The sequence below is a fragment of the Sapajus apella genome, unplaced genomic scaffold (genome assembly GCF_009761245.1).
Source record: "Sapajus apella isolate SASKATOON/1434 unplaced genomic scaffold, GSC_monkey_1.0 scaffold32, whole genome shotgun sequence".
Classification (NCBI taxonomy): domain Eukaryota; kingdom Metazoa; phylum Chordata; class Mammalia; order Primates; family Cebidae; genus Sapajus; species Sapajus apella.
In genome coordinates, this window is record NW_022436972.1 from 13978277 (window position 1) to 13993212 (window position 14936).

Consider the following 14936-nt stretch of genomic DNA (forward strand, 5'->3'; position numbering starts at 1 on the left):
AAAGTGCTCACTGCAACCTCCACCTCCCAGGTTGAAGCAACTCTCCTGCCTCAGCTTCCTGAGTAGCTGGGACTACAGGTGCGTGCCACCACACCCAGGTAATTTTTCATATTTTTAATAGAGGTGAGGTTTCACTTCACCGTGTTAGCCAGGATGGTCTTGATCTCCTGATTTCATGATCTGGCCACCCTGGCCTCCCAAACTGCTAGGATTACAGGCATGAGCCACCATGCCCGGCCTGGTTTTTGTTTTTTTAAGAGACAGGGTACCGGTGTGTTGCCCAGCTTGGCCTTGAACTCCTGGGCTCAAAGGATCCTCTGGCCTCAGCCTAGAGAACAGCCAAGGCTATAGGCACACACCACTCTCTCTGCCTGGCTTGGCTGGACTCTGCTTTCTTTTTATTTATGAAAAGTACAATTTAGGTGTAGCTCAGAACATTGAAAGTATCAAAATGGCATTTCAAGAAATATAAAGCACCTTAAAGAAACATCCAGGGCTGGGCGTGGTGGCTCATGCCTGTAATCCAAGCATTTTGGAGGCCAAGGTGGGCGGATCACCTGAGGTTGGGAGTTCAAGACCAGCCTGACCAACATGGTGAAACCCCGTCTTTTAAAAAAAAAAAAAAAAAGAAAAGAAATATCCAGAATTACTGGAATATAATACCCTAGGAGAACAACCACAAAGCACAGAGGTCACAGCAGGGAAAATATCCACTCCAAAACCAGAAAAGATATCAGTAACATCAAAATACACCTAATTACAGGTATCTTTAACCCTGATAATTTTCCTTAGTATTTACCTTTTTTAATTATATCAAATACTTCAAGAGAAAAAAAGAAAACAGTAAAATTTTGATGATTTCTAAAATGTAGTTGTCACCTAAGTGTTTAAAAAGTGTTTTATCATAACCAGAAAGCTTTCATGTTGATACAAATGCATGAAATATATACATATAAATATACATTTATAATATAATTTATTATAAATAAATCCATTTCCTACAAAATTCATTCTCTCACCAGTGTCACAAATCGCACAAACTGCTCCAGGCACACCAGTAACAGAAGACACTGAGTATAGGAATCTTTCAAATTCAACGTATGTAAATGTCATAATGGGCCACTAAAGAGAAAATTAAATCCTAAAAGGTTGAAGGAGACAGACCAATTCAGACACAGATTACAGAACTCTCAGGGTAGGATGATCCACAGGAAGCTTTCCCATTCATCACATGTAAATTTCATGATGGCCTACATACCTACCCATCCAGAGAGAAAAATTTCCAATGCAACCAGCTTGGTGCCAAGTACACAAACAACCCCAGTTGATATTTACAAGTTTTGCAAGTTCCCCTCTCCTCCCTCCCCCCTCCCCGCTTAGGAGGCAGCCCTGCAGAGAGTTCTGCTACAAACAGATGAGGTAACTATAACTCAAGATAGCCGGCTTTCTCCTATATTCAAATCACAGCATAGTATGATGGCAGGCTGAAACTTACTGATATGACAAATTGGTGATTTTTTTTTTTTTTTTTGGAGGTTTGAGATTGTTTATCCCCCGTCACCCCAGCTCAAGCGTGGTGACGTGATATCAACTCACTGCAACCTCCACCTCTCAGGTTCAAGCAATTCTTCTCCCCTCAGACTCCCAAGTAGCTGGGATTACAGGGGCCTGCCAACACAGCTGGCTAATTTTTGGAGTTTCGCCATGTTGCCCAGGCTGGTCTCAAATTCCTGACCTCAGATTATCTACCCGCCTAGGCCTCCCAATGTACTGGGATTACAGAGGTGATCCACCATGCTGGCCCAAATTGATGATTCTGCAAATTAAACCTCACAGCTCATGAAGCCACATCATCTCTGACACAAAATTATGATGACTGAACATACTTATCTTGATGTTACCTATGCAACCCTACCCTGAAGGATAGAGAAGAGAAAAAAACTTTTTCATGTCAATATAGAACAATTAAATCCACATTGTGACTGTCACTGCCTCAGAATCCGCCAAAATAAGAGCTTCTGGCTAAACCATATGCAAACCATTTCCTTTGACCTTGCTTCCAAGCAACCAAAATGTCTCAAGTATTTGACGTGTACTTGTATGGACCACTCCCAAATGTTTATGTGGTTATTTTGTTTTCAAGTTTTGAAGGACACAATATTTATGAGCCTGGGAATTAGGTGTTCAATTATAATTTCTCTCTCCAAACTAAATTTGAAATCTAAATGCATTTCTTCCCCCTGAGGCCCGACCCCCAAGACAGAGTCTCTCTCTGTCACCTAAACCGGAGTGCAAAGGCGCGATCTCGGCTCACTGCAACCTCCCACTCCTAGGTTCAAGCGATTCTCCTGCCTCAGCCTCCTGAGTAGCTAGGATTACAGGCACTCACCACCACGCTCAGCTAACTTTTATATTTTTAGTAGAGACAGGGTTTCACCATGTTGGCCAGGCTGGTATTAAACTCTTGACCTAATGATCTGCCCGCCTGGGCCTCCCAAAGTGCTGAGATTGCAGGCGTGAGCCAGTGCCCAGCCTCTAAATGCATTTCTTTTCAGATACAGAATGCAGGGTACCTTTTCACTCTCACCCTTGCCACCACTGCAAAGATGAAGACCCTCGCATTCTGTGCTGGGGATTCCTCACTCAAAGAGGGGTTTTCCCTCAGCCACTTGCACAGCAGGCTTCTGAGCGTGGTAGGCTTCTGAGCATGGTACCAGCAGAGGAAAGACACTAATTTTTTCATTAAAAAAGGAAAACCAGTATGAAAGGAGAGGGCAGAAATACTGAGGAGACAAAGCCCAGTGCCTCCAGGCCTCAGCTAACTCTTCAGAATGCCAAGCCATTGAAGAAATCTTTATCTTCCCACATAATCCAAATGTGGATTAGCCAGAAGCTCTTATTTTGGCAGATTCTTGAGGCAGTGACAGTCGCAATGTGGATTTAATTGTTCTATATTGACATGAAAAAGGTTTTTTCTCTTCTCATTTTTTCTTTTCTCTTCCTCCTTTCCTCATTAGGCCCCAATAAGACTTAAAGGATTAATCATGCACTTTGGCTTTTTTACTGCAGTTACGAAATGCAACCACTGAGTTTCCCTCCCTTTCCTGATGCCAGGTTCACTTAGCTACTCTCACATTTTTAACTGAGCAAATTCAGCTCCTCACCAGTATGTACTTTGTAAGTGCTCACCAGTACTTACAAAGGCAGTACTCTCAACACCTTCAACATGGGAGAACCATAGTTGTAAACAGAAACACATCCTTTTCCCCTCAACTTGGATGCTTTATCATATCTCTAACATAGAGATATGGTAATACAGAGATTCCCAAAACCATGACTTATTTTCCAGATTGTGAGGAACAGCAATTGAGAAAAACTGCTTATCCAAGAAATATATTTTATCAAACACAAAAGAACAAAAGGATACAAGGGAAATCTTCTTTTCCACCCTCTTTCTCATCACAGGTTCGCTTTAACCAGGTAAGATGGGTAGGAGCTCCACAGCTGTTAAGTTATATATGGGATATATAATTAGGACCAGCTTTGTAACTGCAATTGCACAAAGAATGAATGACATTGTTTTAAGACAAATACTATCTAGGAAGAAAATACATCAAGGCAGAAAAAGATTTTCTCTTTAGGTCTCAAAGATCTGTACAGAGACGCTAGAACCAAGTCACACTGAAAAAGTTGGCAGTGTGGAAATTTCTGTGTGGCTGGCCAGAGATGTATAAAAGATAGAGTGGGACTTGTTGGAGATAACAGCACTTCCCAGATGAGGGGTGCTGCAGTGCAGACCAAGGGGCCACAACACTTTAGAGGTGGTACTGGCCTCTGAGAAGACAGAGGTCTCTAAGAATTAAAGAACTCATATGACTCAAGGTCAGCAGAGATAGGCTACCTTGGAAGAAATGATCTACCTCCCCTCCCTAAGGGAGATAAGACCCTACTACATTTCTTCCCTTCAAAATTAGAACCAAGATGAGAAAAGAGTTGAAGGATGAAGATGTTTTATATAATACCTTTACTTACAGAAATGAAAAGACCAAAGATGAGCTGTTAATTCTGAACTTCACTGGATCTACAAACATCAATAGTGGTCGGCAGGACATGGGAGCTCACACCAGTAATTCCAACACATTGAGAGGCCAAGGTGGGCAGATCACTTGAAGTCAGGAGTTTGAGACCAGCCTGGTCAACATGATGGAACCTCGTCTCTACTAAAAATACAAAAATTAGCCAGGCATGGTGTACCTGTAATTCTAGCTACTTGGGAGGCTGAGGCAGAAGAATTGCTTGAGCCTGGGAGACAGAGGTTGCAGTGAGCTGAGGTTGAACCACTGCATTCCAGCCTGGGTGACAGAGTGAGACTCCATCTCAAAAACAAAAAAACAAAAAACAAAAAAATTAGGCTGGTCAATTCCATATCGTTTCCTAGTTGGTTTTGACTAGTTTTCCCTGGCATCATTAACAATCATGCAAGGGTGAGATCCTGGTATGCTTTGAAAGCTATTTTTTCCACATGGAAGGTAACTTAGACATTTAATAAAACCTCATGGTAGTGGGCTTTTTCATTTACTTTAACTGTCTCCCATGACTGAGCAGCAGCGTATCTTTTAAATAAAATGTTTGCTTCTACAGGGACAAACATATTAGTAAAATAGCTTTCGGCATTTTTTTTTTAAGGCAGAGTCTGACTGTCACCTAGGCTGGAGTGCAGCGGCGCAATCTCAGCTCACTGCAGCCTCCACCTCATGGGTTCAAGGCATTCTCATGCCTTAGCCTTCCGAGTAGCTGAGGCCACAGGTGTGCACCACCACAATTGTTTTTTGTATTTTTAGCAGTGGCAGGATTTCACCATATTAGCCAGGCCAACTCCTGGCTTCCAGTGATCCACTCACCTCAACCTCTCAAAGTGCTGGGATTACAGGTGTGAGCCATCGCGCCCAGACAGCTTTCCTCAACACTTGTTATTTCTAAATGGCTGATGAGTTTTAATTAATCTGTATCTGTACCTTCTGATGTGCCACAATGCCATTTTTACTGCATAAACCTTTTGGTTCAACATGAGCTGGTCAGACTCACTCCAAGTACACTTTACACTGGAATACATTCAGTCTTGTTGGCCTGCATGGTGTCAATTTTGGGTTTGGCCTAAATTTAACCTCTTCTAGATCTACTGAAATACCCCATATTATAATCTTCATTCTTGCACTTGGGTTGGTGGGAAGAGAAACATTACAATGAGAAAGCTATCAAGAATATCTAATATTTAGCGAGTGCAATATTAGAACTGACAGTTACATTCTGAAGTATCTTTTCAAGCCAATATAACCTTCCAATTGCCTTACGTATATTTTGAAATTCCTGACTTCAGAATTTCTCATTTTTCAAAAAAAACAAGAATTATATTTAATAGTAATCTATCTTTCTTTGAATCACTCTGTTACCAGGACACTGGACCTCATTGAAGTTAATTTTAAAGAACAGATGAAGCAAAAAGCTAAATACATTGTGAATGCCAACTATTCACATTAAGTCAATTACATAATCGGTTCTATGTATAACCAAATTCCATATGTTAGTTTCAAAATTGTCTATAGTACACTGGCTTTAAATTGCATCCCATAGGTCTCCATATTTACACAAGTGTGTTCCTAAGAAGTCACATTTTAAAATGTTTTTAATGTAATCATATTTTCATTTCTTATTTTGCAAAAGCAAAGATATCATTTCATAAGTTTGATCTATAAGAAAACATTATTTTCATATGTCCTTCCTACCTAGACTTTTTTTTTTTTTTTTTGAGACAGTCTTGCTCTGTCCCAGGCTGGAGTGCAGTGGCATGATCTCGGCTCACGGCAACCTCCGCCTGCCGGGTTAAAGCAATTCTCCTTCCTCAGCCTCCCGAGTAGCTGGGACTACAGGCACGCACCACCATGCTCAGCTAATTTTTCTATTTTTAGTAGAGACAGGGTTTCACCATGTTGGTCAGGATGATCTCGATCTCGTGACTTTGTGATCTGCCCGCCTTGGCCTCCCAAAGTGCTGGGATTACAGGTGTGAGCCACCACGCCTGGCCCCAACCTACTTTTCAAACTTTGCATATATTTCATATGTCTATCACTCAGAGAAACTGATGCTTCCTGTATTTTCAGGCCTTTATGAATTCCAGTCTACCATCCCAAATATGTATCTTGAAAATCAGATGAACTGATGGACAGAAAGGTGTATATTTACACAAATGTATGATCAAGAAAGTATAAAGAAATGGTAATAGTAGAAAAGGTAGTAGGTATTAGTGCATTCAATTTAAGATCCTTCCAACTTTGCTGAATGGCTGAAAATATTCATAGCGAAATTGTAAGGGAACAATCTCTCATCCCATTTTCTTTCTCTTTTTTTTTTTTTTTTTTGAGATGAAAGTCTTGCTCTGTTGCTCAGGCTGGACTGCAGTGGCGTGATCTCGGCTAACCACAACCTCTGCCCCACAAGTTCAAGCGATTCTCCTGCCTCAGCCTCCCAAGTAGCCAGAACTACAAATGAGCGCCACCACACCTGATTAATTTTTGTATGTTTAAAAGAGATGGGGTTTTGCCACGTTGGCCAGGTTGGTTTCTAACTCCTGACCTCAAATGATCCGCCCACCTTAGCCTCTCAAAGTGCTGGGATTATAGGCGTGTGCCACTGTGCCAGGCCCATTCTCCCATTCTCAATGCCTGGTTCACTGGCCAATACTTCATTTTTCTCTAAGACACGTAACTCTTCCCACTGTGTATCACAGTTATTTATATGTCACATCTAGTCTTCCTACTGAATCTATGTTTTGAGTCATTGCTACCACTCAAAAGCACCTAGCACATTTTGTACACAGTAATAAATCAACAAATAAATGAAAAAAAAAAGTACTTTGACAATCTGTTGAAAATAAAATAATCACTGTTCTTTAGTTATACTACTTCTTAAACTATTCTCACATGATACAGATTGTGATACTCTCAACACACAGGAAGCTGAAATATAAGACTTATGTTTCAAAAAAGAATTTTTTTCCTAATGTTATTTACAATATAACTGAGAAGCCAAGACATGAATATGCTAAAGTTAAATTATATATAATACACAGCAGCATGAATTAAAAGATTATAAGATATTCACTCAGAGGGCAAAAATTCCTCTGGGCAAGAGCCAAGATTGGAAGTTGGTGAACTGACTTGAACCTTGCAGACTGAGCAAGATCTGCAAAATTTTGGGGCAAAGATGATCTAAGCTCTGGGGACAGGATGGCCTAGGCCTGAAATACTAAAAGCTAAACTAGGGGAATGGTTAGAGGGTGGGAACTTAAAGTCTCAACAGACCCCGAGAAAGATGAGTTAACAGACTTGGGAACACTAAACACCAGGAGAGTGCTTAAGAGGACATCAAGGTTTGAGAACTAGGGAAAGAGCTAACTAGACCATTAACCCAACTGGGGACCTCGAGATGAGCCATCTGAGGGCAGGGGGAAATACAATATGTTTGGTTTTAGACATACTGGATTTGAAGCAAAAGTGGGACATCCACAACCTTAAGGTAATTGGACACACAAGGCAACAGAGGAGTAAGTTACTTAGGAAAAGACCAGAGAAGAAGTCCATAACTAGTCCTGAGCTATATTTATGATTGAGGATAGGAGAAGGAAAGTAAGTGAATCAACTGAAGAAGCCAGATGACAAAAGGACCAGGGTAGTACACTGTAATGAAATCCAAGATAAGAAAGGATTTCTCAAAGCAAAGTTAAGAAAAGGAAGACTTAGACACACACACCCCCAACTCCCATAAAGAGTGCAGCTTTAGTGATCGTCAGAACAAAAACCAGAATTGTTTTTTGCAAAAACAATTACAAAAAACAGAGGGTTACAGAGGCTACTTCCCTGCATAGTTCTCCCTCAACTTTTTTTCCTGTAATGAACATGGCTTGAAATAAAGGACACATTTTTAATTTATGCCCTTATTAAAGTAATACATGAAGGTGAAAATTCACTAAATGATATGATAAGGAGCTGCAGATTTACCATTTCAGTTGTATTAGGCTTAATGTCAAAACTAAATTGCTTTTTTCTTTTTCGCTTTTATCAAAACTATACAAAAATGGTAAAAGGAAAAAAAAAAGTAGCCCAAATGCCTGCCAAGTGGCAAGAATAAGTCAACCCAAGACTCAATTATTTGCAGTGCTTAACCTACTAAGTTGACAAGCCATAGGCAGACTGAGTGGAGTAAACTGGGATGCTAATGAAAAAAGAAAGTTTTTAAAAAGCTTGAACCACATAAAATAACCAACATACAAAAATGTATTTTTCAAGTTTCATATGTTCCTTATAGACGACAGATATCAAGTAGTAATATCTACAAAGAATTTCTGTGCCACTGACTTGATTTTTGTTTATTCTCATCAGCAACTGGCAAAGAGGAAGATGTCTTCCACACTTAAGAGTATTTGTACACAGTATATCTCTTAGGCACCAAAATAAACACTTGTTCAAGTGCATGTGGTCTACTCTGTTTCACAACTGAGGAACACCACCAGAAGCATCAGAATTCTGTATGCACCAAGAAAAGGTGGAAGGTTATATGACCCCAGGGAGATCCTGGGGGGTTGAGCGAGTCTCTTCAAGTTGTTGCTACAAAGGCAAAGGCAAATCTTGAACTGCAGGGAAGCAGACAAACTCCCACACAATCGAAAACTCTGCTTTCCCCATTCACTATGTGGTATTTACACTACCCTTCCAAGAGGAAGCCCCAAAGCTACAGCACACATAGGCCAAAAAATGGCTGGGTAAATTCCCATGATGCCAGAGAACTGGGTAGTTTCCAAGGGCAGAGTGTTCCAGAAAAATGCAAATCATTCAGGCTTCCCCAAAGAAATTCCATTCAAACACAGCTGCTATCTTAGAAAGTCTAATACAAAACTGCAGTTTAGATGCTTGGATGAAAGGGCTAGAAGCACAGGACAGGTAACATGTTTACAGTCTACAAGGATTCTAACTCACCACTGAATATTCTTCTCCCTCATCCCCATTTCATATCGCCTCTGAGAAGATTCCCTATGTGTGCAGAGCATGAAATCCATCAATACCTGTGTTTGCCGCCAATGTGATACTTTTCAGCAATTCTGGGGTCTTGAAGACCTTTAACTTTTTTCAAATTTACAGTTAAATTTGAAAATTAAAATGCTTTATTTTCAGTAATCAAGTGTTTGTCATAAAAATAAAAATTTAAAAAAAAAATGAGCCTGGCTCCCACCTGCAATCTCAAGTACTCTATACTCGGGAGGCTGAGGCAGGAGGATCACTTAAGCCCAGGGCAGGCAGAGGCTGCAGTGAGCTGAGATCAAGCCACTGCACTCTTACCTGGATAAGACAGTGAGACCCTCTCTCAGAAAAACAACAACAAAAACAGTATCATTCAAAAACAGTGGCCAATCTTCTCAGCCCTCCCCGGAACCAAGGACTTGCCACAAAACCATGTATAAAAAGTAAAGTTCTTGGAAATCCGAAATAAAGTATTCTGATTTGGCATCTATCTTGGAATTTCCGAACAAAATGTTTCAGCTGTCAGACACATTCAGGTAACTTTCAGCCTTTAATAAGACGCTACATTTAGCTGCATAACCCCCTCATCCATTTTGAATTCTTTCTTCATTCTCATTTCCCCAAATGCATATAAAGGATTATCAAGGCTTTCTTTAAGGTAATTTCAGTGACAATCCAGAAGTGGGAAAGATGGCTCAGATCCTCTAGCCACTCAATCTCACCAAGATTGTCTTAAGTCAAATGTGACCATGCAACAAAAAAAGCAGCCATCTTTCTAACAGGGTCTCTGTGGCTGGTTAAATTACTCACCTACAGATTATACCCAAATTACAGAATATTTATTTTAAAATAAAAGAAAATCCACTGTCAGTTCCTAGGCCAAATATAAGAAATGTCACTCCAAATTAAAAATTTATCTTAAAGATAAAAAGCTTTGGAACCAGGCACTGCGACTTTGGGAGGCCAAGGCGGGTAGATCATGAGGTCAGGAGTTCGAGACCATCCTGGCCAACATGGTGAAACCCTGTCTCTACTAAAAATTTAAAAATTAGCTAAGTGTAGTGGCACTCGCCTGTAGTCCCAGCTAGTCGGGAGGCTGAGGCAGGAGAATCACTTTAACCGGGGAAGCCGGGGTTGCAGTGAGCCAAGATCACACTACTGCACTCTAGCCTGGGCAACAGAGGGAGACTCTGTCTCAAAAAAAAAAAAAAAAAAAAATAAAAAAAAAAAGATAGTGGTAAGGTCAAAGTCATTCTTTTAACCTAAACAGTGTTCCAAATAATATCAAAACAAAAGAGTCAACTCAAAACTGCCATTTATTTTAAAATTCGGAGTTCACAATACCGCTTCCCAAGTTTTAGAAGGCTTTCTATGTGAGAAAACAGGTCATGGAAATGAAGTTTCACTATTTATAAATACTGCACTAGATTCAGAAGATCCCGGGTTTTCCAAAAGCCTTAGTTTCCACCTTGGGTGTGACTTTATGGCAATTCTGGCCAATATTAAAACAAGTGTAAGACATTTAACATATCATCCCCATAAACACAAAATGCATATCCTTCAAATATAACCAGCACTTAACTATCTAAAGAATGATGTTAAAAGTTTCTGAATTCATTAACAGCTTCCTAACTAGTTTGTCCTATGCAAATGACTCAAACTTTCAGGCAGGCCCCAGGAAGTAGCACACAAGAAACTATTTAAGATTCAGTCTAATTCCCAGTAGTAAATCACAGGAAATATTTTGTTCCAAAGCAACTTCTCCTCGGTCCTAAAACAGGTAAGTTTTGGTTGATTTGCATTTAAAAACTGGATTTAAGTTAAAAGTCATAAGAAAATTTCTCTTTTATGAATCTTAGAACAGTAATCTTTCAGATCTGAGAGTGAAACTTGGTTTTAACAAGTAACTCGTTTTTATGAAACTCTAACCAGAAGACTAGTTATGAGTTAGAACAGCTCAGGCTGTTTCTTTTCTTCTTAAAATACTCTTTTACTCAAACTGAAAAACCACTTGCTGTAATCCGACTTAAATCAACCGACAGTACACCTGAAACATTTACTCATTTGAGAAAGGCAGCCTGATCCAGAGCAAAGCCCCATCAGGCTCCCACTGGGAGCTGCCCGCCGGCCTCCAATTCCAGACAGTTAGTCCTTAACAGGTCTCCTAGCTCTGGCAATTTAAAAAAAACAAAAATAAAAAAACAAAAAAACTAAATTATTCTCCCATTTTTTTTAAAAAAATGAGAACAAGAACCTGATAAAATGGTTGCAAAGATGATTTAACATCAGAATCTATTTTTTAAAAACAAATCTTAAAAAGTGTAAGTTATATTCCTAGTTTAAGACTAACACTCTGACAATGCCATTTGAGAGGCAAAACTAAAAATACACCAAACACTGCCTTTATCTTTAAAGAAAGGCACTCCAGCAAGTTGAAGTAGGTTGTATCCATTTCCAAGGACTAAAGAATGGTGTAGGTATACACTGTACTTTGAAAGCAAAAAAAAAAAAAAAAAAAAAAAAACGGGAGGGGGCGGGATTTTATTTAATGGCTAATACTCTGTAACAGCTGAAATAGAATTGATAGATGAGCAAGTAAGTCAAGTACTTAAATTCAAATATTAAGTAAAACAAGACTTGGCAGATAATTTCGATTTTGCGACTTAAAAGAATATACGCCGAGCTTAAAGGTAAGAAGGCACTTTACCTTTTTCAAACACTTGGTAAAATTGCATGTAATGCCTGGTAATGAAGCGATAAGTGATACCTTTACTCTAAAACACACTTTGGAAAAAATAAAATGCATCTTGAACTCCTCCAGGAACTTCAATATGGTGTGAGTAACTTAACCTTTTTGACACGCATTAACCACAGGGATGACACTGTATGTAAAATAACCCTGGTTTAACAAGTGCGCAGCAAACACCAATCTTTATTATGCTATACAGTCGACAAAAGAGGCGAGGAAAGTTTGTTTAAAAAGGTGTTTAGCTCGGCCGGGCGCAGTGGCTCACGCCTGTTATCCCCGGCACTTTGGGAGGCCGAGGTGGGCAGATCACGAAGTCAGGAGATCGAGACCATCCTGGTCAACATTGTTAAACGCTGTCTCTACTAAAAATACAAAAATTAGCTGGGCGTGGTGGTTCGTGCCTGTAATCTCGGCTACTCGGAAGGCTGAGGCAGAGAATCGCTTGAACCAGGGAGTCGGAGGTTGCAATGAGCCGAGATCGCGCCACTGCACTCCAGCCTGGCGACAGCGAGACTCCGTCTCAAAAAACAGTGTTTACTCAACTAGTCAGCCTTTACAGCAATTCCGCCACCGGTGAGAGTGAGAAACTGTCAGCTTGGGGAGGCCCCGCGGCGACTGGACCTCGCCCCAGGGAAGCCTCCTAGTACCTAGCCGAGGCCCTCCTCGGAGTCGGGAAGTGCCTGCTCCCAAGCTGAAGTGTCCCCTGGCCACGTTCTGAAAGGCAAAAATCCTCCTTCGAGGCTCCGCTCCCTCAACGCGCACCGCCACTCGGACTCCGTCAAAACACAGGTCGCAAAGTCCCCCGCCTGGCGCCCCGCGCCCCCATCTGGACCTCCACGCTCAAGAATAGGGTAGCAAGGCAGGAAAAGACCCACACATCCCAGCCCCCGGCACCCCAGGGCAGCCTCTGTGTTTCTAACTAAAAGCCTCGTACCAGGGGCAAGACCAGATTCGGGCGCTTCCCCACTGGAGAGGCGCGGGCCCCACGGCGCCCGGCCCGGACGCGCTGGCCCTTTAAAGGCGCTAGCTTCCTGCGCCCAGAGCCCCTCCCTCGTCACCGCCCGCGCCCGCCCCCGCCGAGGGTCACACTTGAACTTTAGCTCGCCCCGCGCGGCCGGGCGCCGGCGCTCCGCAGGCGGTGGCCGCCCCTTCGCACGTGTCGGAGGCGCCACCTCGGGATCGGGACGCCCGGCCCCCTGAACTCGAGGCCACTCCGGAGAAAACCAAAACAAAGCAAAATGCGCACCGCCTCCAGAAACTGCCTGGCCGGCCATACACCGTCCCCAGCCGGTCGCGCTCTGCCTGTCCCCTCCACCTGCAGCCCGGTCCCGGGGCAGGGAGGCTCCGGGGACCCTTGCCGCGCCCTCCCCCGCCGCGCCCGGCGGAAACAGCTCCGCGGCGCGGCAGGAGAGGACCCGCCCTCGCCCCGCGAAGGTCCAGGAGGGAAGGGGCAGCCGAAGCAGTCAGCGCGGGCCGTGGGGGTGCCGCTCCCAGCGAACCCCTTTCTCCTTTCACTGGAAAACTTTTCGGCCGCTCTGACGTCCACTTCTTGACGCATGTTCTTTACTTAGTTCCCCAACGAGCCCCTTTCCGCGACCCACGCGGATTCTGACTGACGCGCGCGCACACCTACTGCGGTCCCGGACCGATCCGGGCGAGCCCACTGCGACCACCGATTCTCGCCCGCCCTCCTGGGCACGCGCTGCCCTCCTGCCCCGCACCCTTGGGCCGGGCAAACCTGCACAGCTGCGCCCTCGCCTGCCCCACCGCGCCCCCAAGGTCCGGCCGCGCGCCGAGGCCGCTCACCTTCCAGCCCGCGGAGCTGTTGCTGTCACCCTTATCCTTAAAGTAGGGCACGCTCTTGACCATCCACTCGTAGATCTGCGACAGCGTGAGCCGCTTCTCCGCCGAACTCTCGATGGCCTTCGTGATGAGGTCGGCGTAGGACAGGTTGCCCCACGCGTTGCGGCGGGACGAGCTGCTCTTGCGCGGCTGTCCCGCGAGCGGCCCGGCGGCGGCGGGGGGCACCGGTGGGTGCTGCGGCAGCGGCCCGGGCGGCGGGGGCTGCGGCGGCGCTGGGTGCAGGCAGCCCGCCTCTGGGCCCTGGAAGTCCCCGCACAGTCCCCCGGCAGCGGCCACGGCAGCCGCCGCCACCGCCGCCGCCACGGAGCCGGGCGCCTGCGGGAAGTCCTCGTTCTCCTCCAGCAGGCTCAGGTTGCTCATGAAGTCAGCGCTGACAGCGGCCGCCGAGGCCGAGGGCAGGCCCGCCGCGGCGTCGGGGTTGGCAGCCGCGCCGCCCGACGGCGCCGGGCTGGAGGTGGCCGAATTGGACTGGCTAAACTCCGGCCTGGGCAGCGGCCAGGTGCACGAGCGCGGCCGGGGCAGCGGCTCGAAGTCCGGGTCGATCTCCACCACCTGGGGCGCTTCGGCCATGGTGACCCCCGCCCCTCCCCCAGCCGCGGGAGAGCCAAGAGGGGAAGAGCGCAGCACTGGGGGCGGAGGGAGAGGGGGAGCGAAGAGACGGTCCGAGATTTGGGGGGACGAGGCCGGTGCGGCGAGCGGACGGAAACTGGGAGGAAGGCGCGGCGGAGTGCAAGCGCGAGCCCAGAACTTAACTTCGCGGGGCCATCCACATCGAGGCTCCTCGGGGTCCGCCTCACGGACTGGACGGCGGGCCAGAGCCGCCGAGCCGGGGCAGAGCCTGGGCCGCGCTCCCGCTGACAGAGCCGCGGACTGAAGGACGGACGGACGCCGCGGGCCGCTCGCTTTGCCCGGCGGCGCGCCCGCTGCGCTGCTGCCTGTTGAATGTGGCGGCGGCGGCGGCGGCTGCAGCAACTACGAGGCCGCCCGACTTACGGGATCTGCCGCCGCCCCCCGCCCGCGGCGGCGCGCGCGCCGGCCCGCCCCTGACCGACAGCTCACGCAGCCAATGGGCACGCGGCGTCGCCACCCGGGCAGCCAGTGGGCTCCGGGCTGGGCGGGGCCCGGTTTTCCACCAGGAGGCGGCAGTGGGCTGGTGGGGGTAGTGGGGTGTTTTTCTCTTTCACACACCTTTTTTATTTTTTTGGATCTCTATTATGTTCTGGTAATTCTCGAGTGTTTCTGTGATTCTCTCG

The 14936-nt window shown here is 45.3% G+C and overlaps 1 protein-coding gene across 1 annotated transcript in view; it reads right to left on the reverse strand.

Moving 5' to 3' along the window:
* Positions 1-14679, reverse strand: part of FOXO1 (forkhead box O1) — a 106252-nt gene extending 91573 nt beyond the window's left edge. The window contains exon 1 of the mRNA XM_032294536.1: positions 13627-14679. Within this exon, the coding sequence (XP_032150427.1) occupies positions 13627-14253 (627 nt within the window). The 5' untranslated portion in view covers positions 14254-14679. The remainder of the gene's footprint in view (positions 1-13626) is intronic.
* Positions 14680-14936: the final 257 nt, after the last annotated feature.